This window comes from Vipera ursinii (genome assembly GCF_947247035.1).
Source record: "Vipera ursinii genome assembly, chromosome: 11".
Lineage (NCBI taxonomy): Eukaryota > Metazoa > Chordata > Lepidosauria > Squamata > Viperidae > Vipera > Vipera ursinii.
Window position 1 is genome coordinate 3731992 of NC_139524.1, and position 26443 is coordinate 3758434.

The following is a 26443-nucleotide window of genomic DNA, read 5'->3' on the forward strand; positions in this document are numbered from 1 at the left end:
GTGCTGAAGGCACACAACATTTGCTGCCTCTGGTGGGAAACAACTCCCAAAACATAAGAGGAGCCACTTGCCGTTTTATTTCCTAACAAAACTGCTGGAGCCCTTCATGAAAAAGAAAGTAACAGATATTGTATTTTTAATGCAATCAGTTTTTTCAAGGAAATGGCCTGGAAATAAGAAGAAATGTGGAGGGAGTGCAGTGCTCGTGTGATTTTGAGATAAATATGCCGATTCAGGCAAATGTCCCAGAGATAGAAAATTAAACAATTTTAATTGTTCTTGCTTCACAAAGCCTAGGAAGAAAATCAAATTTTTGGCAGCTATTCCATCTTACTGTGCTCCCTTCTTGTGTTTGCTGCTCTTCAAATCAGCTTTTCTAAGTATATTTATTTAGATTGGTTTGTCCTGCTTTTAACTTCCTCTTCTTGCACACCTGGGACTCAGCAAGTTTTGTCTGGAAGTTTTGCTGCAAAAAGGGAGCAAAGGAGCATGTTTGGAATTTCCCAGCCCTGTGTTGTGTACCAAGAGCACTCACACTAAATTTCCTTCCTGTGTTCACACAGCACAGCTTCTTCCATTGTGATAAATTCTATATTCTATAGCAGGAGTCTCCAAACTTGGCAACTTTTAAGACTTGTGGACTTCAACTCCCAGAATTCCTCACCCAGTATGGTTGGCTGGCTGGAAGTAATGGATGATAAATCCCTCCATCATGCAAGTAATAGTATTATGATAGCCAAGATAAGAAATCACATTTATTTTATCATAAAAGTCCACATTAAAACTATATACAAGCACGACATGCATAAGTCAAACAACACAAAAAATTTAAACTCTAGAGAATGATAAATCACCACGAAACAAAAAGGAAGGGAGCTTTAACAGGGGATATAATCATGTTGATATTTAGGATATTTAAAACCAGCTCGCTCTCCAGCAATGAGGCTCTGGATCACCCACTCCTGGGTGACTACTGGCAGGTGTAATGCTTTGGCACAGGGCACCATGGCCGCTGGGTAGGAGGCGTCTGTCACCACCACATCAAACACACCCAAGCTCACATCTGTAAGAACAGAAAACAACGGCTGTCAGTTTCCAGCGTTGTGTATCACACACTTTTCAATGTAATGGTGATCTTGCAGGAGACTCGAGCAGTTTCTCAAAAGGATCCCAAGATTCCTTTAAGGATAGAAAAGGTGCCATTTAACTTTTTTTACGTCAAGCCCTTCTTTAAAGGTAAAGGTTCCCCCGCACATGCGTGCTAGTTGTTTCCGACTCTAGGGGCCGGTGCTCATCTCCGTTTCAAAGCCGAAGAGCCAGCGCTTGTCCGAGGACGTCTCCGTGGTCATGTGGCCGGCATGACTAGACGCCAAAGGCGCACGGAACGCTGTTACCTTCCCACCGGAGTGGTCCCTATTTTTCTACTTGCATTTTTTACGTGCTTTCGAACTGCTAGGTTGGCAGAAGCTGGGACGAGTAATAGGCGCTCACTCTGTTACGCGGCACTCAGGATTCGACCCGCCAAACTGCCGATCTTCTGCTCCTAACCCACTGAGCCACTGCGTCCCTTAAGCCCTTTACGCAGAGGCAAAATATGCCTTCCGCTGCAGCACACAACGATGGAGGGGAAGCTGCTCCAAACCCCTCTAAAAAATGCTGGAACAGCAATCGGCCCTGTCACCCCTCGACAGAGAGCCGGCGGCCACTGCCTGTACCATTCTTCCACGTGGAGGATTCCTGCTGCTTAACCGAAGCGGCTCCTCCCATCATCAGAATCTCCGACCAGAGTTCCAGGAAGTTTTTTGATTCATCCGACACCAGGAGCACCCTCAGCCTCTGGAAGGGGTTTCTCCGTGGGTGCCTGAAAAGGAAGAGCAACAACGCGTCCGTGGGCACCACCGAACCCCAGGGGTGCTCCTGCCATGACAGCAACCTCTCCCTCCCTCCACTTGGGCTGAAGTCGGCTGGTCCTCCCAAGGCCTGAGCAACACAAGGCCCAGGCCGCCGCCTCCTGCCGGGCACTCACCACTCCAACAACCGTTCTTCCTCCAGGCTGTAGCCAGCCGGCAACAAGTAGTTCTTGTAGTTCTGAGTCTGGTTGGCGAGGCAACTGTCATGGACCCACATGTGAGACACGCACGGTATTCCCCGGGCAAGGCACAGGAAATACTTCCGGGTGCGGCAGTGCTGGTCTGCTATGAGGAGGCAGTCATAGGCTGCGCTGCACTGGATCAAGAAGGGGTGGGGTGGGGTCTCACATGGATGCCAATCCTCCCAAGGCAGCGACAGCCACAAACGGAGGTCGCCTCAAGAGATTTGCAGGCATTCCAGAATCTCCCGGGGGGCGGTGGCTTTGTCTTGTACAATACACCTGCACCTCAAATAATCTCCCTGAGTGGGTTCGGCTCACAGCTCATCTCGCTGCCCTAGAGGCATGCTGCCCGCTCTCGCCCACCCCCGACTCTGACCTGGCTTTCATTGAAGTCCTCTAGGATGAAACCGCCTCCTGCTTGGAGTTGTAGCTCAGTGTAGGGTTTGTTGTAAGGTACTCTCTCCACAAATTCTGGAACGTGAAAACATATTGGACAATTCTTACTTTCGCAGAACATATAAAGCTTGGCAGAGCAAACCAGCATTGCACATTTCATCCAAGTGCCTCCGATAACACCTCAAGGCAGATCTTAAATTTCATGGGAACGTTTTTCTTCCCTTAGGCACGAGCGCGTGCACTCGTGCACACACACCTGTGCACAACATTGTGGATTGCAGTGGTTGCTATAAGGGAATGCAGAAGCTCGGTTTGGGGAAAGCAGCAGAAAATGGATAATGGGGTGGTGGTGGTCTTTTAATACTGGCTGGACATCTGACTTGAGTGCCCCAAAAGTTTCCTTCCTGTACAGAAGGGGCTTCATTCTGCTATTCTTTCCTCATCGTGCTTTCCTTTTTGAGCTTGCGGTGCTGGAGAGCTTCGCTGACCTCCGTGTATTTCGGTGACTCTGAAGCCTCACTGACCGCACTCACTCTTGGAGATCTATCCCAGAGATTCTGAAGCTCTTTTGAGCATTTCTTTTTGTTCCAACACACACACACATCTCTTATTTTGGGGGCCACCCTGTGATGAGGATCTTCCCATCCTGCCTTTGAGAAGAGTTTGAGATGCCAATGAAGGAGAATATCTGTAGCTCAGGGTTGGCCGTGCTCAACATCTACGTTCAAGAGCATCTTGCTCCGCTAAGGAAAAGTTCACTGAAATGTTATTTATTATCTTGCATCACCTTGAAAGAAAGTGAACAAAAAGGCAGAACACCAGTTTTCCCCTCTTCCCAAATCAGAAGCGGTTGATATCAGCACTTAAAAGGTCGACTAGGCCAGAGACCAAAGTCATCTAGAACAATACTACTTTAATTGTACAGTTATATTAGCAGTGTCTTTAAGTTTCTATGTGCTCCAGGCAACCCAATCTAACTTTGTGAGAACAAGGCCGACTCTTGTCTGAGACGTTACAGTGAGGCTTCTACCCCAGACTCAGGTTCAATCAGGTCTCTCTAATCTGACCTTTGCCTCCTGTTGCTCAAGGCCATTCCCCCTGCCCACCCCTGGTGTTCTCCTGGAAGATCACAAGAATTGCCCATGCTGCAAGGAGAGAGGGATTTTCCTTGGAAGAGGTGAAGGGCCGGATGTGAACCTGTCCCAACTGATCAGGGAAAATGAGGCACTTTTTGATCCGACCCAGGGAAGCCCTTCCAAATGGACGCCAATACGGAGGCCTTCCAGATGGAAAAAAGTCAGGCAAGGGGAGAGAGAGCTGGAGGACGGTGGCTTGGTTTCAACTTAGTGCAACAGGTACACGCAGCCATCAGCATCCATTTAACTCTGCCCGTGAGTTAACACCTTGCATATTAAGAGCACCCCCTTCCCTCGTGCAAGATGAGTCTAACTTTAATGCAATGCGCAACACCTCAAAGAAACCTCAATTATCTACAATTAACTAGAGAGTGCCGAGTGCTTCAAAAGGACCAACACGCATTGATACGAGCAAGCCTCACCTTCTTCTTCTTCTTCACTGCTCACTGCAGTCTTTTGACGACTAGAAAGCTTATCTGCCGCATTTGCCATGGAGAGAAGAAAGGCATAGCCCAAAAAAAGAGTTTTGTTCTGGGGCAAAGGACCCCAACGGGGATCAGGGGCCAAGTGTTCGCCTGAGTACTTTCCACTACCTGATGGGCTTGCCAACTCCCTGGTGTTTGCAGCTCCTGCAGGCAGAGAGAGAGAGAGAGAGAGATCAACTCCTGCCCCTTGCCAAGTCTTCCCAAAAACAGCCCAAGAGAGAAAGAAGAGCGAGACTGAGGGACACCAGCGGGGACATCCCGGGATGCCTTCTCAGTGTGGGAAGGAGGAACCGGAGGAGCTCATCAGACCCGCAGCCACGCACGCAGGCTCAGGAGAGGGCACCACACACCAGGATCACCTGAGCGAGCCTTACCTGCTTTAAAGAGCGCCAGTCGCCGCCCTCGCTTGGCTGGGGACTGCTCCTCTTCTGAGACGGCAGCCAGTTTCCTTTTACCGGAAAGAGGCTCGGGGCTCTTGCGGACGGGAGTGGTGCTGCCACTGGAGGAGCTGGGCGAGCCAATGCTGCGTCTCTTCCGCTTTCCCTCCACCAGGTTATCTGGGTCCAACAGGTAAAGCAGAGTCAGCTTCCGCCTTCTGTAGGCCTCCCGGCACAGGGCAGCCACAGCCTTCCTGCAGCCCCATCCCGGCTGACCAGCCCACAGCTTTCTAGCCCTGCGCCAAGGCCAAGCTCCCAGAGGGCCAGGGCTTCCTCTGTGCTGTGTGGGCCACTTGGGAACGTGGTCCCCGTCTGGGAGGCCTGTGTCAGGGCCGCACCTAGGCTGATATCGGCCGCCCTGGTCAGAGGAGTGGCAGGCTGGCAGGGGCCGAGCCCAAACTGCTCCCGGAGTCTGTTCCCTTGCTCCAAAGACAGGATAACCGCCGTCCGCCGGTACCACTTCCGCTGTCCATCCTTCTCGATGCAATAGAACAGCTCCCCCGCCTCCTTCCGATGGCCCTTGACCACACCTGCAGCAAAGGCAGAGCTACAGGCCCAATCTTGCTCCCTCCCCACGTCCCACCACCCTGAGCGATGGGCATCTACCTGCGCTGAAGTATTCATCCTCGGAGAGTGCGGTCACCTCCGTTTCCAGAGGGAGGGGGTCGCACAGGAGGACATCTCGGGCCAGAACGTCGCATTCATAGCCATCGTCAAAGAGCAACCTGTACTTGGCCCCGCCCACATCCTGCGTGATGGTCCCCGAGTAGAAGTAGCCGTTGGATGACCACTTGGCTACCACCCGGAGGCCCACGAGGCAGCTCCCAGGGGAAGGGAGCCTGGGATTATCAGAGACGCTCAGCTGCTCCTGCAGAGGGATTTCAGGGGAGCCACTGCGGCACAGAGGGGGGTCAGCTTGCTCCTGTCCCTCCAGAGGTGGACCCAGGCTGGGCTGCCCATCCAAAGAGGCGCTGGCTGGAAGATCTGCCTCAGCCTGCAGGGAGCCCCTGCAGAAACACGGAGAGGGATCACAGGAGGCCCAAAGGCCTGCCCAGAAGCCTCCGCTTCCATGACCACCGCTCTACCTGGCTCCGGCCAATCGGGATGTGGGGCGGCCCCTTCGCCCTCGCCCACGGGGAGTGAGAGGGCCCCCTCCAGGCTGCTGGTTGCTGGGGCCTGGGTCTTCCACCTCATCCTCCGCCGCAGCTTTGCCATGGTCACGATGGGCTGGGCAGAAGCTGGTCCCCTTCTTAGGGCTGGGGAGATAAGAGGCAGCTTAGTTTCCCCACTCGGAAGCCTCTCAAGTTCATGACACGTTAATCGTGGACATCAAAGCTCCATTTCCTTTTGGGAAGCCCCGCAACTGGCTAAGAATCGAAAGATAAAAGGGTCTCCAGAAAAAAAAAAAAGGCAAGGTGGTAAAATTTTGTAGTCCAAAGTCAAGGGTTGAGATGGGCGGCCAAATAAATAAATAAATTTAACATTACTTTTTCCTCATTACTGAGTTCGGAGGGAGCTTTCAATAAAATGTTGGCAAACATCTGGACTCTTCACATCTGTTTATCTACATCTGTCCTCAATAAGTTAAACTACACCTGAACTTTGGAGCTCGGTTTCTGAACTCTGACATTCACTCCTCTTCCAAGACGTCAGCTGACCTCCTCACACCCAAGAATGGCACCACCAACTTCTGCGCAAACGTCCCCGCAATCTCCAAAGCCCCCACCCACCTCGGCTTCCTGACCGCGGGCAAGGCCAAGTCCTGGGAGCCCCTTCTTTGGCCTGCAGAGTTTGCGCGGCTGCGATTGGCAGACAGAGCGCTGCTTCCTCCGCTGGAAGTGTGTTGAGGTCCCGAGGCCTTGGAGGAGAAGGAGCTGAGGTCCCCGAGGTCTCCAGAGGTTAGAGAAAAGGCCCCCGTGCGGGAAGGAGAGACGTCCACCTCACACTCGTAGCAATCCACGTGGGGTTCCTCTCGCTCCTGAAACAGACCAGGTTCCAAATTGGGAAGGGGGGGGAGAAACGCACTGCAATCCTCCTCATTGCCCCCTCCACTTAGGCACCCAGGCACCCATCTCGATCACCAGTCCTGTACTCAAGAACAGTCTTTTTATGGCATTTTGATCTTGCAAGTCTGCTCGTTCTCCTGCTGTCATTCCATGACATCTCTGAAATGACAGAGTATGAGAGAGTTGGAAGGGACCGTGGAGGTCTTGTAGTCCGACTCTCTCGATCTCTTCTTAAATAATAGATGCTACCACCGTCCAGCAAAACCAGCTTTCAATTTCATTCTCATCCCACAGTGCAAAACAGATTTCACTTCCTGGAGAAAGAAGGCATTTCACATCCATCCCTATGTTAAATGGTAGATCTGGGCTGGAGTAGAAATGGCTTCCTCTTAGTGCCTTTCTTCCCTCAGCCCCACCCCCGCCCCCTCCTCCTCTTTCTGGCTTTGGAGGTCACTCCCTTTGATGGGTGAGGCCCTCAGGCCACGCAGCCTGGGCTTAGGACCTTCCACGGAGCATACAGGCCTGGCTTACCATTGTAGCCTGGATCTGGGGCGCACCCTCAAAGACACGGGCTTGGCTGGGAGAACCCACATATACCAGAGAATATTGTTGCTCAACATTTTTGTGTGCTCTGGAGGAGTGGAATAACCCAGCCTGCCAGATTAATCGAGCTCGGGCAGAAAAACTGCCTTCCACCAATAAAGTCCTTCACCTGGGAAGGATCGTCTTTGCCTGGGCTCTCAAGCAAATTGTGTGTGGTGGGGGGATGCCCAGGCCTTCCGGCCTGAACAACTTTAGCTCTGATCACTTTCCTTCACTTTCATTCCTGTCTCCCTCAGAGGCCTCTAGAATCTGGATCTTTCTGGATGTGACTGAGACGCCTGATTCACTTTGCAAGCCAAGACGGCTGTCCCTATTTGGAAGAGAACAGAACAGGGAAAGAGCCTCGGACAATTCCATGGCCTCACTTAGTTCTCCATTAGTTCTGGAAATGGCTGCCACTGCCTTTCTCTCAGGGATCCTCTAAAAGACTGACGTCTGGGAGCCTCGCCCTTGATGAGATGGTGCTGGAAAGCTGTGGGGTCCACAGTGTTCCTGCTGGCTAATTGGAAACATCCTACCTCAACCACCTGTCGGTCCACTTCGGCGCCATCTTTGTAGTAAACATCTGTGATGACGCGTGTGATGAGGGTGCGCACTTCCCGAATTGTTCTCACATGGCGCTGCAGGACTTTGCCTGCTGGTGGGTGTGGCAGTTCGAATTCTTCCTCATTCTGAAGAAAAAAAGAGGAAAAAAAGAAAATCCAAAATATTTCCAGACATTCTTTCATCAAAACCAAATGGACTGGAAAGTTTACTTATTATTATTATTATTATTATTATTATTATTATTATTATTATTATTATTATTATTATTATTATTATTATTATTATTATTATATTAATAATAATAATAATAATAATAATAATAATAATAATAATAATAATAATAATAATAATTTTATTTGTATACAGCCCTTCTTCCGAAGGACTCAGGGCAGTGAACAGGGCAGTGCATGTTAAAAGACAAAATACAAAAAATAAAAGAGATTAAACAAAATGCCCACAACTCTTACAATAAGTTAAAACACATTAAAAATAAGTTAAAACACATTAATAAAACCCAACCCCATCCCATCAGGCCAGGCCAGCTTGTTCGAAGAGGTAAGTCTTTAGATTGCGCCGGAAGGAGCGGAGGTCGGGCGCCATCCGGAGCTCAACCGGCAACCGATTCCATAGTTCCGGGGCGCCCACAGAGAACGCCCTCCCCCTGGGGGCCACCAGTCGGCATTCTTTGACTGGTGGCACCCTGAGGAGGCGCTCTCTGTGGGAGCGCACTGGGCGGAGGGAAGTTGATGCCGGCCGCAGGTGCTCCCTAAGGTATTCCGGACCCTCGCCATTCAGGGCTTTATAGGTCATCACCAGCACCTTTAATCTCACCCGGAAGACAACTGGAAGCCAATGCAGCTCGCGGAGCAGAGGTGTAACATGGGAGTATCGGGAAACTCCCAACACAACTCTCGCAGCTGCATTCTGTACCAATTGAGTACTGTATGTAAACTAGTCCTTCTTGCTTCCAGTTCCAATCTACCCCTAAGAGCTCACTAGATTTAGCTAAACAGTCTCCACAACAGCAGGTGTCAAGTCTGGCCAATTCTGAAAGAAAGCTAAGCAGGATCAGACCTGACCGGTACTTAGATGAGAGCCTACCAGGAAACTGAAAGGCTACGGACTAGCCTGACAAGTCAAACACATGAAAAACCCTCTTCAGAAGTTGACAGTGGCAAACCACCTCCGGGGTGCTTCATGAGAATTACATGGATATTGTAATTGGGACTCCCCCTTTCTTTCCTCTAAAACTATTTTCAGACAATAGGGCATGGGATATATCTCAACAGAACTGCCGCAGGGAGTAGCTAAATCCATTGCACACTGTTCCCAAGCCAGGATACCTGGTTGATTCGTCTCCTAATAAGTCAGAATCATAACCCCCATTTCATTCTATATCTATGGCACCAGCTTATTAGAAAAACCAAAACAGATAGGAAGGTTCCTTGGTGTTCTCTGAGCTGGGTTGTTTTCTTGCAGACGTTTCATGACCCAAACTAGGTAACATCATCCAGGCTAGCAGGGAGTGGGGTTTGCTCTCAGTTGATGTTCCAGTGGCTTGCCTTGTCAGTGTTGGTGCTTTGGGTCTCAGAAGTTCTTGGTCAGGCTGTTTACGGTTGACTTGTTTGGCAATTCCTTGATTGCAGTATTGTTTGCGTCTTGATTACGGGTCTGATATTAACCTTGGTGTTAATCTCTGCTCATCTGGGTGCTGATTGCTGGCAGGGAGTGTTGTGGCTTTTTTGTTCCCTTTTTGCACAATATGTACCTGTTGTTTATGTGTCTATCAGTGGTCTATCTGTCAGCGTGTCAGGCTTCTAGGAAATATCTAGTGTTTTTCCACTTGGCTTGGTCTAGGATGGTCATGGTTTCCCAGTTGAAATTATGGTTAGGTCTGTCCATGGGTTGTGAAATTAAAGATTTTTCATCATGTCTTCTAGCTGCTAGTTGTGTTCCTGGATGTGTTCTGCCAGTCTTCTGTCTGTCTGTCCTACATACTTGGCTGTCACAGTCTTTATTTATACCATATGTTGTAGTCACTAGAGCAGGGGTCGGCAACCTCGGCTCTTTTATGACTCGTGGACTTCAACTCCCAGAATTCCTGAGCCAGCATAGCCCTGCACTAGAGCATCAACTGAGAGAAAACCCCACTCCCTACTAGCATTGATGATGTTACCTAGTTTGGGTCATGAAATGTCTGCAAGGAAACAACCCAGCTCAGAGAGCACCAAAGACCCCTCATTTCAACCCTGAGGTACAAATATTCTTTATTGGTAAAACAGATAGAAGCTAAGCCTTTTTACACACAGAGATGTTAAGAAGCACTTACACCTAAAATTGAAAATATGTCTGTGCTATTGACAAGTTTATTTCTGTATGATTCCTATTCAAATGCTCTGTTTTTCTCCTTTTCTTTTTTGTAGCAGACACTTGAAAATTATCACTTTCATTCAAATACATGTAAACCACAACCTACCTCATTGCAGCCATAAGTAGAATACAAGCAACCCCAAAGGCAGTAAACACAACAATAAAAACCTGTTGAAAAAAATGTTATGTATTTACCATGGCCATAACAACATATTAGCCAAAGGCCAGTCCAGTGAAAAATCCTATTTGTCCACTGAAGGTCACCAGAAAATGGCCACCACCGGCCTCCTTTGGGAACAGCCAAGATGACCCCAAGGAGCTGTGGGGGCTGAAAGGACCAGGGAAGACTCTTCCCAAACCTGACACCACACTTTCATTTTGGAGCACGCTTATTTCCAGGTAAAATGGCTTGATGCTTTAGAGGCTCTAAGAAATAAGTAAGAATGCTGCCACACACTTGTGTAGCTGACACCGACAATCAGGTCATTCAAACTCCAAACACTCCTTCATCTGTCAACCAGCAACTTCTCTACACAGCATCCCTTATTTCTCACTGACCGGCTGAGTTGCACTGGCCTAAACACCCACGTCATGCCTCTGTCCCAGCCTGAATCGGAGGAGGATGGGGAGCTGGAGCAGGACCCTGTGGGCTTCGGAGGACTGTGGGGAAGAGCAGGCTGAGGCAGGCCAGGACCCTTCAGGTGTGGAACAGGGGAGGCAGAGTTCAGGCGAGGAGCAAGGCCCACCCCCACCTCATCCTAGAGCAAGGAGCGCAAAGCGTAGGCAGGCTCAATTGCTCGGGAAGAGAGCGTCCCGCCCCACTCCACAAGGCACACCTGGGGAGTAAGATTTAAGGACTCTGCGGGGTGGGGCATTTGCCAGGAACAAACGTGGTATCTTGGGACAGTTGTGAATTGTGCTCTTGCCTTTATTTAACCTGGACACCTTGAATACCTGACCGGCTGGTTTCCTGCTTTACGACCGCAGGCTGCATTTCTGAGTCTCTCCTTGCAGACTGCAGGCAAGCTGAGATCTAAAAGGACTCATTAAGTTTCTGCGTTTTGCTTTCTTGTTATCTGTCTGGCCTTGGGGATATTGTATACTTCTCCGGCTGTATTGAAATTGCCTTCAGCCAGAGGCACCTGAAAGGAACGTGCGTGCGTGCGTGCTTCGGTTGAAGGCTCGCCAGCGTATGTGGGAGCTTTTTGGGGAACATGGGCAATTATTAAAGGGACGGTTTCTCTTGCCAGCAGACTGCTTTGCCTCCGTGCGGGGCCCTGGGTCATCACAACCCAGTTCTCACCCAGAATTCCTCCGCAAGGCCCCAGGTGGATGGCGGGCGAGCAGGTGGGGTGGAGGGAAGACAGCCGGTGCTGCTGTGATGGGCAGGGGGAGAAAGCCACCCAAGCCAGCCCAAGGATGGGATGGGCAGGTTAGTCATGGACTACACTTAATCTCATCCCAAACGGCCAATTTGCCCCAGACGAGGGACAGATTGGAAGGGGGGGGAGCTCCAGAGCCATAATCTGCCGAGGCTTGGTCACCTCCTCCTCCTTAATCTCTACCACAATTATAGAAACCACAGCCACTGAAGAGAGTTGGACCACAGACAAAGTTCACGTGGTGGACACAGCAGCCGCACTGACAGGGGGGGCCCTGAAGTGAGCTGAGCCCCCAAGTCCAACTTCCCCCCCATTGCAGGAATCCTCATTCAGCCAGGCTGCTCCTCCCGAAGACACCCCGCGGAAGGGAGCCCAGCCTTTCCCTGCTCCCCCAACTCAAGACCCGGAAAGCTGAAGGGGACCACCAGAACCATCCGCTCTCGCTTTCTGCAAGCTGCAGGGAAAACCTCCACCCATGCAGGAGAGGCACAGGAGCGCCCCAGCTACCCTCTGCCCATCTCCCAGCCCCACACGGACCGTGGGCAGCTTTTCAGGCCTCTTGGCTACTCGCAGCACCACCGGCCAGGGTGGCCTCCGGGGCCTGAGGCTGCAGGGGCCATTTTTAGCCCCCTACGGCCCACCAGGTCAGGCAGCTCCTTGCTGCAGTTAGGGCAGGGCAGTGCTTGAGGCTACCCTGCTTAAGGGCTTGGCGAAGCCCCGTATGACTGCAACTCCCGGATGGGCTGGCAAGAAGAGTCCCAGAACTCGAAGTCATCTTATGCCAGGCATTCTGCCCCCCAGGCAGGTACTTTGCCAGGCCTGGCACACGGACTCAGACCTTGACTGCCCCACTCCCTGACCTAGGGCAGCCTCTGGAGGCCACCCAGGCTGCCCCCTCCTAAACTTCTTATGCCCAGGAGGGGGTTAGGGAGAAGTGGACCAAAGGCAGCCTTTTTCTGCTGTGCACTCACATTCTGGAACTTTCTTTCTGCATGGCCCCCTCCCTTGTGGCATTCCAGGCGCCACCTAAATGCCCAAAGCCTTCAGCTTTGGGAGGTGGGGGGGAGAGGCTGGGCACTCCTTCATTCTTTTGCATCAGCTCCTAAAAACAGAACCGTGCTCAGGGTTTTCCAATCGAGGTGGTTCGTAAAAACCATAAGCAAATAAAACAACCTTGAACGGTAGCCTCCTGAAATATTCGACATCGGGATTGCCTGATCAGCCTGAATATGCAGACAGAAATGATAGATTTCCCAGAGCCACCTGAACGCGGCTTCTCCCAATGGCCCCGTTCCCCCCCCTCACCTGACAGGGAGAGGCCTCTGGGGGGCTTCCAGGCCGCCAGATAAAGTCCCGCTCCGTTTGCACGCTGGCGTTGCGCTGCTGGAGCGCTGGGCAGGCCATGCTGGTGCCCACTTCCACCGTAGCGGCGGAGGCCGTCTGCGTGGCTGCTGACGAGGGCCCTGCTGGGTCTGGTGCCTCGCTGCTTCTGCCATTGCCGGATCCAGACTCCAGGACGGTCTTTTCTCCTGGTGCCCCCACTGGGCCCGACTTCTTTGGGGCTCTCTGAGGCGGGGCAACATCAACCTCCATGGCCTCCCCCACCGTGGCACAGCCTGCCGCCTTCTCTTCCGCCATCAGCTCAGACGATGGGACTGGTCTGCAAGCCGAGGAGGAGCATTTCTGCTGCTGCTGCTCCTGCCAGGCTTGGGATGGCTCCTCTTCTTCTTGGGAGCTTGGGAAATTGAACAGGTCACCCCTAAAATCAAAAATAGCAACAGAAAAGCAACTCTGTTGGATCAGATATAATAGCCCAGGGGTAGGCAACCTCAGCTCTTTTATGACTCGTGGACTTCAACTCCCAGAATTCCTCAGCCAGCATGACTCAGTTTGGAAACCTCTCCCTTTCCCCTCAGCATGGCTGGCTCAGGAATTCTGGGAGCTGAAGACCACGAGTCATAAAAGAGCCGAGGTTGCCTACCCCTGCAATAGCCTATCTAATATGATACCCATTTCCAACAGTAACAGCCAGCAACGATCCATTCCTTGAACTTCCCTTGCATCTGATGCTGCCTGTGCAGTTTAGCTTCCCTTACAGCATGACTTTTTATTTATTGAATTTATATGCCACCCGTTTCAGGATCAAGCAACTCTGGGTGGTTGATGGCTGGCCGTGAGCAAGCTCCTCCCACACTGCCTAGCTCAGGGCTTTTCAACCAGTGGTACAGGTACCACCTGTGGTACATTGGCACCTGGCAGGTGGTACGCGACCATCCTAGATAAGTGATAGTGGGGGAGGGGAATGAGCTGAACCGGTGGCAGAACCGCACAAGCCTGAGCGAGAGACGGCTGGAGCTGCAGGGCTGTCGGGGCTCAGCGGAAGCGCCAGGATCAGCGCCAGGATCCAGCTGGAGCTCAGCACTGATCCTGGCCCTTCTGCTGAGCCCAGGAGAAGCGCCGATCAGCTGGAATGTTGCAGCATCTCCAGGGTCTTGTGATTTGCATTCAGATGCTTGGCAACTGATTCATATTTATGACGGTCACAGTGTCCCAGGGTCATGTGAAGTGACCAAAACCTGCTGAAAACCACCCAGCAGAGGGGGGGGGAATAAAAAACAAACACCCCCCACCTCACCCCAGCTGCCAATCCTCAACAGAAATGCTCACAACAATGAAAACCTTGACACCTTGTTAGGGGACTGGTGGTACTCGGATGTTGCCATATCCTAAAAGTGGTACAATGGGTGAAAAGGATGAAAAGCCGTGGTCTAGCTTCCTCGCCCCTCTCTCCCGCAGAGGCAATCGTCCCAGGAGGCACCAGGGAACAGCAGCCATGGACCATTCCTGAACCCCAACACGACTCGCTTAGGTGCCGCAGCCTACTTGCCACGGGTACCTTCTCCCCCAAACGGGAGTCTCTTTAATTCCAGCAGGAGCAGCACAAGAAATGAAGCTGGCAGTTGCTCCCAGGCTATATGGAACCATTCTGCGAACACCCAGTCAAAGACTGCAACTCTCAAGGCAGCAAAAAGTCTGCTCTCCAAAGGGAGTAAGGATAAGGAGCAGGACTTGATGCCAGAGGTTCTGCAGCGTTTCTACATATCCAGGCCCGTTTCCTTTTCTGCAGCATTAAAGCAGCTTCTCTAGGTATAGTATCTCTGCGCAGCTTCGGCGTTTCTGGGAAACTGTTGCCTTACGCATTCCACGTGTGACTCACAGTATCACTGGACAGCGAGGGGCCAGCAGCCCCTCGTCCTCAGCCCCGTGCTTGTTGCCTTTCCACACTGCAAGCACGAGAGGCCTCTATCTAGACCACTGAGACTTTCGTTCCCCCAACCTCCCAGGGAGCAAAATGGTGCATCACAGGGTAACCATTTTTGAATTGGGCTAACTTGCAGAAGGCATCCAAAATCTGAGATCCTGTGGAATTGAAATTTGGCGAATTGTATGAAGACATTTTTTTGTGCATTAGTGCAGGGTTCCGAGCGCTCTTCCAGGACCCAATGCTGCTCCGGGACACCCAACTCTGCCTCAAGGAGGGCACAGCACCAGGCAGCATTCTGGGTGGTCTGAGATGGCCACCTCTGGCACAGGTAAGTCCTGAAAAAGGATAACCTGCCAGCTTCAGCAGGAAGGAGCATCTCCGGGCCAGTTCAAATTCGGCCCATGCTGGAACAATCTGAGGAGCCTCCACCCTGTTCCCTGGAAACACCCGGGAAGGTGACTCAGCTCCGGCAACCCAGAAGGGCTTTTGGCTCTTGCTGGATCTGCAGCCCTCTGGCCATGTGCCAAGCGCTGCTTCCTGAGCCAGCTCAGTAGGGAGGAAGGCAGAGCAATTCCTCGGCTGAAACTAGCTAGTTCTTTTCAATTTGTCCAACCTTCTCAAGAAAGGGCCCAGCCAAGAGAGCCAGAAACGCTGGCATGCAGGGAAGCGTAGCAAGCCAGACTTTGCGGACAGATGCTCCGCTGAGCAGCTGCGCAGGAAAGGGAGCCCTCTGCCCCTGCAGAAGGAAGCGGCCAGAGGCCCAGGAGGCCCAGGCAGGAGCCACAGTCAGAGGCTTTGCCCAGCCTTGCCTGAATAGTGAAGATGGCTGTCCTGGCCCTGGAGCCTTTTCTTCGGGTTGAGGTCCACAGACGCGAGCGAAGACAGACAGTGTTTTCTGACAACTGCAGACAGATGCAAGAGAGAGACAGACAGACACTCGTAAAGGACTGATCCTGTCACAGAAGCCAATACGTGTTAAGCTTCCCTTCTTCTTCTGCCATCCTGGATAGATTCCCCCCCCCCAAATACAGAAGCTTGGGGCGGGTGCAAAACACGGCAGTGCCAAGGGACGCACTCTTTCCTGCCAGCGGTCTTACCTGGGGTTGCTTGCCGCGCCCAGCCCGTTCGTCCTTTCCCGAGCTTCAGGCTCTAAGGGGAACAAGGAGAAAGAACAGAATACACTGGCCTTCAAACCGGAGCCATCCTTTCTCCAAGCAAAGCCAAGGCCAGAAGCCGCATCCCACTCTCATTCAAGACAGCCACCTCAACCTCCCCTTTTCGCAACTGGGTCTCCCAGCTGACCAGGCAGGGTGCATCCCAATCACTGGAGGCAACCAGCAAAAAAAAAAAAAAAAAAAAAAAAAGCCAGAACCACCTGGGGCAGCCACCCCCACTCCCCATTCCTGGGGTGGCCTCTCTTACTCTCCAGGCTGAAGGGCAGAGGCTCGTCACTCTCTTCCATCACGGGGGTCCCCAGGTTCCTACGCAGGGACAGCCCCCCTTCCTCTTCCTCTTCGCCGGCCACCACAGCACGGCCTTGGGAGCTCTCCTCAAGGGCAGCAGAGCCAGCTGAGACGGGCCCCCCCGAGACGCCGTCTCTGCCCTCTGTGCCCACCGCAGGGTGCTCCGGATCGCTTCTCGCCTCTGAAAGAAGCCAACGGAAAGGGCAGCTTCAGAAGGGCTCCTAGGCTCTCTCAAGCAGAGCCGCTTCCTTCTTTTCTGCAAGATCCACGGAGAGGCGTGCCAGCCTTGGCTCCCTCTGCCAGCACCACAGCTGTCATTTAGGTAACATGCCAACCGGCCCCCGAGGGTCTGGCTGGGCAAAACCACCTCTGGAGGGGTTTCCTTCGCAGTTCAAGCAAAAATACAGTGTAGGGCTTCAGCCCCGCTCGGGCTTTGGGGTCCGTCGCCCAGCAGCCCCCTTCCTGCCCCAAGAGACTCCACGCTCCGCTTACCGATGGGAGTGCTGTGCCTGGGGCCTTCCTTGTGCTGGCCCACCACAGGCGGGGTGAAGGCCTCTCTCTCTTTTGCCAACAAGACACGAAAGGGCAGCTCTGAAATGACAGGCCAAACAGACAGCTCGATTCACAGCTCTACCTTCCTGCCTCTCCCGCCTTCCTACCAAGCAACTGATCAAAGCAGCCTTCCTTCAGATGGGATCCCCTGGTTGCTACCAGCCTGGATCGGGCCCCTGGGGATGGAAGCCGCATCCCTCCCTGACCGTTGTGAAGCCCAAACTCCCCTGCTCCTCCCCTGGTCCACCTGGGCTGCTTGGTGGACGCAGGTTTTCCGTTCCCCATTTTAGGACTGAGCGTGAGGGGGGACGGGAGTCTCTTCCCCTCTCCTCCCCACCGGAAACGGCGCAAGGTTACTGGGTACGCAAACCCTGAAATACCCGCAAGGGAGGAGAAATGGCTGGTGAAGACGACAGAATTTTCACACAGAGCAAAACTGACCTGTCTGATCAGGGGTAAAATAAGTGCCTTTACAAAAGACTGGAAACCTTTTATGAACTTTTTGCTAAAAATGGCAGAAGCATTAAATGGGGATTTCTGGATTTGCTAATGGAAAAATGGGTTGAACACAGAAGGGAACCCTGTGAGACCAAATAGGGAGGGACAAGAAGATTGAGTAGAACGCAGGCAGTCCTCAATTTACAACCATTCACTTAACGGTCATTCAAAGTTAACAAGGGCACTTGAAAACGTGACTTATGACCGTTTTTACGCTTACAACCGTTGCAGTACCCGTGATCCAAATTCGAGCACTTGACAACTAGCATGTATTGATGACGACTGTAGTGTCCTGAGATCACGTGATCCCCTTTTGCAACCTTCTGACAAGTCAATGGGGAAGCCAGATTCACTTAGCAACCGTTACTAATTTAACAAATGCAGTGATTTTTTATCTTTTTTTTCTTCTTTCTAACCTTTATGTTTTTATGTTGAAATTTCAAGTCTAACCAATCTTGGGAATAGCAAGAATTCACACGCAAGATAAATATGTCTGTATGTCTCAGTCCTTGGTGAATTAAGCAACGCCATGACCATCTTCTTGCCTGGAGTCTGTTAAGGGCTGGATGGGAGCAACAAGCTGAAATTGGATCCTGGCATGGCGGAATGGCTCTGGGTTCGAGGTTTTTTGGACCATGGAGAGTTGCCATCTCTGCTCTTGGATGGGGTGGCACTACTCTAGCCAAACCCAGAGCATAATCTGGCATCTTCTCTTCTCGACCCTGAGCCATTCCCAGGAAGTGTGCAAGGCTCCCCCTGACCTTGCTCCCAGCAGACTGCCTGGTCCTTACAAAGCAGCCCCCTTCCCTCCCCCCCCACCCCCAGTGGGAGCAGCCAGCTCTTCGCTTGCGGATGCTGCTGCCCTTGGGCCAGTTCCTACCTGGTGGGACAGGGGCGTGCAGAATCTCCCCAGGACAACTACCAGTTCTTCTCTGGAACTGGCTACTCCCCTGCTCCGGCTGGGGCTCGGAATCGGACAGTTTCGGCACCATGCCGGCATGAATCCTTCGACCCATGCTCTGCGCTTCCAGCACAGACTCGTTGGGATTGTCCCGAGGGCCTTGCTCTAGCTTTCCTGGCCCCACGAGTGCTGGCTCACCAGTTGCACGTGGATCATCTTGGGGAAAGGCTTCCCCAACAGCAGAACATTCCGCTTGTTCTACTGCTTGAGAAATTGTCAAACGAAGGGAAAGTCCTTCATCCAGCAGTGTGACTTCTTCTGCCTTTTCACAGGGAGTCTCTGGGACAGCTTCACTCTCCAGGAAGAAAGATGCCTTGGTTGGCGCACTGCCTTGATGGCCGAGGTCATCACAAGATTTGTCAACGGAAGTGCTTTCTGCCGACAGCGCAAATAAGCACCGGCTCTCATCAGCCTCCTGTTCACTACAGCCATCAGGCAAGCAAAGCTTCTCCTCCAAAGCAGAAGTGGCAGCGATGCCAACAGTCTCTTTCTTCTCCTCCAAAGCAGAAGCGGCAGCGATGCCAACGGTCTCTTTCTTCTCCTCCAAAGCAGAAGCGGCAGCGATGCCAATGGTCTCCTCCTTCTCCGCCAAAGCAGAAGCGGCAGCGTTGCCTGTGGTCTCCTTCTTCTCCTCCAAAGCAGAAGCGGCAGCGATGCCAATGGTCTCCTCCTTCTCCTCCAAAGCAGAAGCGGCAGCGTTGCCAGCGGTCTCCTCCTTCTCCTCCAAAGCAGAAGCGGCAGAGATGCCAGTGGTCTCCTTCTTCTCCACCAAAGCAGAAGTGGCAGAGATGCCAGTGGTCTCCTCCTTCTCCAGTGCGATCTCCTGGCTATCTTGACTGACAGAGAGGGCCAAAACACAGCCGCTCTCTTCGGGCTCTGCAAAAGAGGCTGATGTTGCAGCCTCCAGCACTCCAGAGTCATCAGAACTTCCTCCTTTCTCTGCTCCCCTGTTACAGCCTTCCTCCAGGCTTGGAGTTGGGAGAAAGATGTCCTGCAAAGAAAAAGAAAAGGGATGCCATCCCTCTTGCCACTCTGCAACCACCAGCCAGGTGGAGGTTTAGTCTCACAAAGTGTCTCCCGCTACGTATCAAGACAGCTAGTGACTTGGGGTGGGGGAATGCATTCTCCTGGTGGAGACCCATATGCGACCCACGTTCATGCATGGATGACTGCCCCACAAAGCAAGCCCCACTTATTTAAAAGAGCAAAGTACAATAAAAAAAAACAACAACGTGGTTAGAGCAGGGCCATAAACAGCATCTTGTGGTTTCCAGGTGAAAATCTATCGCAGATTAGCTATCCCTGACAGACATCTGCAAAACCCAGTTGGCTCACTTATCACGGACTCTAGAACTTTGTCAATGGGGAAGTAAAATAAACTCAAGAGAAGTTTGGCCCAGCACTAGTGCAAGAGGGATATAGTTAATGGTTTTCCTTATGTACAGTTATTAGAAAGATTTAGAGAAAACAGCGGTTTTGAACAATGTAATAATAACAGAGTTGGAAGGGACCTTGAGGTCTTCTAGTCCAGAGGTAGGCAACGTAAAATGCTCAAAGAGCCACGTGGACCCGTTTCCCACTGAAAAGAAAACACTGGGAGCCGCATTTGACCTCTAAAATGAAGATAACACTGCATATAGCGTGTTTTTTTACCTTTATGCTATGTATAAAAAAAACTATAGTGTGCTGCATTTATGAAATCAATGAACTGCTACAAAGGAAACAAATTTTTATTTCTGCATGCAACAGAAGAATTTTGAACTCCAAAAACAAAAACAAAAAACAAGATGCTGGGTCGAAGGTTACTTTCAAATAAAATAATCAAATGTCTATTTGAGTCCTCCTCGTATTTATGAAATAAAAAGCCGGTGCAAACTATAAAAACTACAAACAGAAAAATAGAAAAAAATTGCGGAGGAATTTTGTCTTCTCTCTCTCTCTCTCTCTCTCTCTCTCACACACACACACACACACACACACACACACACGTACAAACACAAAAACAAACTGAGTGGGGAAAGAGGACTGGCAGATCAAGGGCAGAAGGAGAGAGACAGAGAAGGGAAGTGCAAGTGACTCTCTCTGTCCCTCCCTCCCTCCCTCCCTCCCTCCCTCTCTTTCTGCCCTTGGTCTGCCAGTCCTCTTCCCCCAGTTTGTGTGTGTGTGTGTGTGTGTGTGTGTAAGAGAGGGGGGCACTTGTGCTTCCCTTCCCTCTTTCCCTCCCTCCCTCCCTTCGGGGTGTTTTTCTGCTAAGGGGACAGGACTTCACTGCATCAAACGGTCGATGGACGGGGCCAAGTACCATCAAATCTTGGGTGAGAACCTCCTTCCCTCAGCCAGGGCATTGAAAATGGGTCATGGATGGGTATTCCAGCATGACAACGACCCAAAACACACAGCCAAGGCAACAAAGGAGTGGCTCAAGAAGCAGCACATTAAGCTCCTGGAGTGGCCTAGCCAGTCTCCAGATCTTAATCCCACAGAAAATCTGTGGAGGGAGCTGAAGGTTCAAGCTGCCAAACATCAGCCTCGGAAGCTTAATGACTTGGAGAGGATCTGCAAAGAGGAGTGGGACAAAATCCCTCCTGAGATGTGTGCAAACCTGGTGGCCAACTACAAGAAACGTCTGGCCTCTGTGATTGCCAACCAGGGTTTTGCCACCAAGTAGTAAGTCATGTTTTGCGAAGGGGTCAAATACTTATTTCACTCACTAAAACGCAAATCAATTTATAACTTTTTTGAAATGCGGTTTTCCTGGATTTTTTGTTGTTGTCATTCTGTCTCTCACTGTTAAAATAAACCTGCCATTAAAATTATAGTGTGATTTCTCTGTCAGTGGGCAAATGTCAACAGGGGATCAAATACTTTCCCCCCTCACTGTAACTGTCAGGAAGTTTCTCCTTAGTTCTAGGTTGCTTCTCTCCTTGACTAGTTTCCATCCATTGCTTCTTGTCCTGCCTTCAGAAGGTGCTTTGGGGAATAGCTTGACTCCTTCTTCTTTGGGGCAGCCCCTCAGATATTGGAAGACTGCTATCATGTCCCCCCCTCGTCCTTCTCTTCATTAAACAAGATATACCCAATTCCAGCAAGTGTTCCCTATATGTTTTAGCCTCCAGTCCCCCAATTATCTTTGTTGCTCTTCTCTGTACTCTTTCTAGAGTCTCAACATCTTTTTTACATCGTGGTGACCAAAACTGGATGCAGTATTCCAAGTGTGGCCTTACCAAGGCATTGTAAAGTGGTTTTAACCAATTAATAGTGAGCTTAAAATACAACTGTGTACAAATGAGCATTAAAAATTTTGATCACGATATACAGATTGAACAATAGGAAAATACTGGTTGAAAGTACCTAAATTTACATCATTATAATTGAACATTAGAATGTTCAAAAAATTATTCATGCCTCGCCAGAGAAATTGTCTACAATGTAAACAGGCACTTCAAATTTACATTGGAAATGTGGACAAGGGACATTTTATCAAGCTTGGTGGACATATGAGAAAGGTAGAAATTTTGGGTTCAAATGCATGTGCTGATTCAGAGGAAAGATTAATATACAACTGAGACCAAATGTCTTTTTTGGGGGACTGATGGCCACAGCTGGAAATGTCACGTAGCTTTTTTTTTCCTTTGCATGTGATAAAGATGACAAAACTTGCTGAAATGGCCAAACTGACTTCTTTGATGAGAGAAAAGGCAAGTTTATTATTGACTGGAAGCTTCTTATGGACCTTTTAAATTAAGACAGAAAAAAATGAACTTATGACTTATGGTTTTGATGTTAGACAAGGGGGATGGATGGCTAAATGGATGGATATAGAAAAGACATGATGCAACTTTAGAGAAAGAGGTAAATTTATAAAGATTAGAAGCCACTAGATCAGGGGTCTTCAAACTTGGCCCTTTTATGACTTGTGGACTTCAACTCCCAGAATTCCTCAGCCAGCGTGTCTGGCTGAGGAATTCTGGGAGTTGAAGTCCACAAGTCATAAAAGGGCCAAGTTTGAAGACCCCTGCACTAGATGCTAGAATCTTTTTTGCTTTTCTATTTTTCTTTCTTGCGCTTTTAACCTTTTCTTTTTTCGTTCCTTATTTTGCATTAAGTTGTATTAGTTTTTATCTTCATTTTTAAAACCTTTAATAAAATTATTTTAAAAAGTCCATAAAGATAATCCTGCTCTCCTCTGCCAGCAAGAAAGCCTTCCCTTTTTTTTAGGGAAAGGGCTAAAACAATCTCCCCCCCCCAAGAGATCGGTTCTAGGATGGCAATTATGCTTTTTCAGAATCTTTTTGCCATAGAAAAGGCCTGTAGAACGGAGAGGCTCGCTGGCCCATTTGCCTGCCTGCTCCCGGCATTCCTCCCAGCAGCAGCCCAGGCAGCCACTTACGTGAGAGAATTCGGGCTGGGATGGCACAGGGATGGAGGGTAGCACGATGGCCTCTTGAGGAGCTGGAACAGAGCCCTGAAGATTGCCTGCCGTCTCCAGTGGCGTACTTTCCTGCTTTCCTAGTTAAAATTGCGGGAAAAAGTGGAGATTACAACCTCTAGAAAACCGAGTACACTCTTGACTACTATGATGGCCGTTACGATACATGGGATTTTTCTCCAAACATTCCCAGAAATCTCAATTGGTTCAGTTGGTTCAAATGTGGCAGCTTGCACACAACTTCACCTCTCTTGCAGGAGCTGCACCGGCTCCCAATCTCCTTCTGGGTCCAATTCAACATGCTGGTTGTCCCCTTCAAAGCCCTACAAGGCTTGGGGCCAGGTTATTTGGAGGCCTGCCTTTTCCCAGTTACATCCATCTGACCCACCAGAATGGAGGAGGCAGAGTATGTCACAGGTCCCCTTTCTTAGGTCTATCTAGTGCAGGGCTAGGCAACCTTGGCTCTTTTATGACTCGTGGACTTCAACTCCCAGAATTCCTGAGCCAGCATGGGGGAACTATGGCCCCCTCATGACCTCTGGACTTCAACTCCCAGAATTACTGAGCCAGCCATGCTGAGGAGAAATGGAGAGTTTCCAAGCTGTGCCATGCTGGCTCAGGAATTCTGGGAGTTGAAGTCCATGAGTCATAAAAGAGCCAAGGTTGCCTAGCCCTGATCTAGTGGAACCAAGGAGAGCCTTCTCCACGGTGGCTCCCTCCTTTATATTCTTTCAAAGGGCCCCTTGGAACACACGGTTTTGCCAGCGGGCCTGGGGACCCCAGGGTGATACGGAGCCCACTAAATGGTTTGTTTGGTTGTTGTCACAGGGAGGCAAGGGCTGGGGTTTTATTTCTGTATGCCTCCCAAAGCCACCGTGAGTTTGTTGGGCAGCCATATAAATTTCCTAAACAAATAGAAAACAGGAAAGCCATATTCCTTCAGCCTCATGGTAAATAAAGGAACGCTGACTACTCCACTGCACCGCCACTCCTAAATGCAAGATTAAGTCAAGACTCTCTTCCCCCAAGAACCAAGGGGGCAACCGGGACAGTCCCACGATAGAACAATCTTAACTAATCCTGGCCAAAAAGGAAAATATACCTTCTGCCTCCTGTTCAGTTGGGCTTCTCGGAAGAATAAAAGGCACCGGCTGTAAGACATCAGAAGTTGTTCTAGCAAGACCTGAAGCACAACTAAGGGGGGAAAAAACAGTCAATAGATGAAGGCCTCCATCTGCACACCCATCCCTCTACTTCCGCCAACAGAAGACAAGCAAAAGGCTGGATGAAGAGCAAAGTGGGCTCAGAGGCCTCAGCAGAGACAGCCAAACCATCTCAAAGTATGAATGTTCTGATCTCGAAATCCGCCAGTCCCAACTTCAAAATGGGCTGCAAGTAATCTCAAGTTTTAGAGCCAGCCTTGAAATATTTTGCGCACCTCAAATTTTCAGAGGAGAGCAAAAACCCAAACAAAATCAGAGAATAGCAAAAGGAGAAAGGAGCTGCAAGCAAAGAAACTGATTTTTTTTAAAAAAAGGAACCACGCCAAAAGAAAGTCAGCCATAAAGGGATCTCAATAGGAGAGACATAAAGGATCATCCATCAGTCGGGAAAGTAAGTGGGAAGCTTTCCACTTACTTGGAAAGAGGGCCTTGTCCAGAGAGATGAAGGACGTGCAGAGGATCAGCCGGAGTGGCTGATGGGGAACTTGCCTCTTCCAGTCTAGACATGGCGCAACCACTGCCTGGAGCTATTCCAATTGCATTAAAACATACATGAGAGTCACTTCAAAATCCAGGTCCCTGCTGTCAATGCTGTTTTCCTGCACCTACTCCAAACTGCAAGAGACCCCCGTCCCTTCACACGGCTGCCAGCTCGAGGGCTCTGAGCAGCACGTGCAGATCGCTCTCCACAAAGTAGCGCGTGGGACAAGACCAAGGGGTTTCTATTCCATTTAGCATTTAGCTCACAATACATACACTGTATGTACTTTGTTTCTCACCATCCTACTTAAAATTACTATTCGTTAAAAAGCTGGATCTACAAAACGGAGTTACGTGTGGGCCCCGGGTGGCTCTGAACCTCAGACGATCTCCTCTCTTACTTATCACCCGCTCCTCAAATACCAGGATAAGCAAAGCAGGCCAGCCGGACTTTAGTGTGGGAAAAGTGGGCATGAAAGAGATCGCAGCCTGTCTTTACCTGTTGTGCTGTTCTGGCCAAACATGTCCTCCTGTGTAGAAGAGAGAGACTCAACATCCTCCGATGGCCAAGGATGAGGATTCTTCCCTGGCGGTGTCCTCTCATGGAGGAGGCAGGCAGAATCTGGGGTCTCAAGAGTTTCTTTACGGGGCTGCATTATTCCAGGGACACGGCTGGACACGGAGCTCGAACTGGGGGATTCAAGCGCAAATGTTTCTCACGGCCCAGCACAGGTACCAACTAGTAACTTTTCAGGCAGTCAAAACAAATGGGATGCACATCAGATATACAGGTGAGGCTCAGAAAATTTGGGCCTTTCAATTGCAGGTCATTAAAAAGCTGCAAACCTGGTCCCCTGAGGAAGGATTGAGAGAAATCGCATAGCCCTCAGAAGAGGGGAATTGCAGTGGCATGTATCAATTGCCTGAAGGGATGCTACACAGCCCAACAACATCCTTCATCCCAGAACACGGAATAACAATGTTCCCGAGTTACAGGAAGGCAATCCCACTGCTCGTGCTATCTTTGCATTTGTTTTAGTTGTGGTGAGCTGCCCAGCTGGGTGAAAAACGTGTGACATATTTACCCTTCAGAATCATCACTCCTGGATTTCCTCACTGCACGACAGCCTGCTTTATCTTGGTCTGCAGGTGGAACTGAGAAAGAACCAGGAACTGATGTTTATAAATTGTGCAATTGCCACAATGACTTCGGTAGAACGTGAGAAAACCTGAATTTAGACTAGACTCCCAGGGGTAGGCAACCTCGGCTCTTTGACGACTCCTGGACTTCAACTCCCAGAATTCCTCAGCCAGCCTGGCTCAGCTCGGACACTCTCTTTCCCCTCAGCACGGCTGGCTCAGGAATTCTGGGAGTTGAAGTCCGCCAGTCCTAAAAGAGCCGAGGTTGCCTACCCCCCCTGCTAGGCTCAGCAACATCAGCCCAGATGCAGGGCTGGCCCACCGCCTTCCAGGGACCCTGCCCAGCGGACCAAAGCGCGGACACAAAGGGCGTTGTGCAGCCTCACAATTCTTTTGTCATCAACCAGGCTATTCACACGACTAGCTGCACGAGCCGAGACTTTGGCCAGGGTGGAAAGGAGCCTTTCAAAAGACGCCGCCTGCAGTTCAGCCCGTTGCCCGACTGGGCCGGCAGGAGGAGAGCCAGGCGGGCGGAGAAAGCCAGGCGGCCGCGGGGCCGGAGGGAGGGGGAGGAGGAGGGGGAAGAGCCCCCCGGCGCCGCCCCCTCCCTCCCTCCCTCCCCCCTCCGCCGAGGCTGCCGAGCCGCCCGCCCCTCCTGCGCCTCAGCGGCCTCGTCCTGGCCCGCCCGCGGGGACGGGGAGGGGCTCGCCGCGTACCTTCCCCGGCCTCCGGGCGCGCCGGCAAGCGCGGCGGCGGCGGCGGCTCCAGGACCGGGCTCAGCGCCTCTCCGCCCCCCTCCGGCTCCGGCTCCGGCTGCGAGTCCTCCACCAGCAGGCGAGGCGTGTCGGCCAGCGAGCAGGCCGAGCCCAGCGGGTCCATGGCGACGCCCGCGGCGGCAAGGCGGTGGGCGGGGCGACCAGGCAGCTCTGCGCAGCCGCAGCGCCTCCGCGCGGCAAGCGCCCCCCCCTTCCCAGACATG

At 51.1% G+C, this 26443-nt stretch overlaps 1 protein-coding gene across 5 annotated transcripts; it reads right to left on the reverse strand.

The window, feature by feature from the left end:
• Positions 1-742: 742 nt before the first annotated feature.
• Positions 743-26443, reverse strand: TP53BP1 (tumor protein p53 binding protein 1). 5 transcript variants are annotated; one of them, XM_083371429.1, is made up of 23 exons: positions 26181-26424; positions 25410-25479; positions 24824-25014; positions 24260-24371; positions 23724-23815; positions 22583-22701; positions 18112-19183; positions 16674-16772; positions 16141-16362; positions 15816-15867; positions 15528-15620; positions 12759-13212; positions 7674-7826; positions 6277-6524; positions 5632-5802; positions 5153-5553; positions 4885-5076; positions 4484-4666; positions 4218-4253; positions 2469-2563; positions 2027-2226; positions 1716-1861; positions 743-1063 (listed from the first exon to the last, which is right to left on the reverse strand). In XM_083371429.1, exons 1-23 carry the CDS (start codon positions 26341-26343, stop codon positions 879-881), a joined length of 4749 nt encoding a protein of 1582 aa, XP_083227555.1. In that variant the 5' UTR covers positions 26344-26424; the 3' UTR covers positions 743-878. The 5 variants fall into 5 exon arrangements, 4 of the variants coding, with proteins under 4 accessions (XP_083227555.1, XP_083227553.1, XP_083227552.1 ...); XM_083371427.1 differs by having other exon boundaries at positions 4047-4253; positions 23724-23749; positions 26181-26420; XM_083371426.1 differs by having other exon boundaries at positions 4047-4253; positions 26181-26420.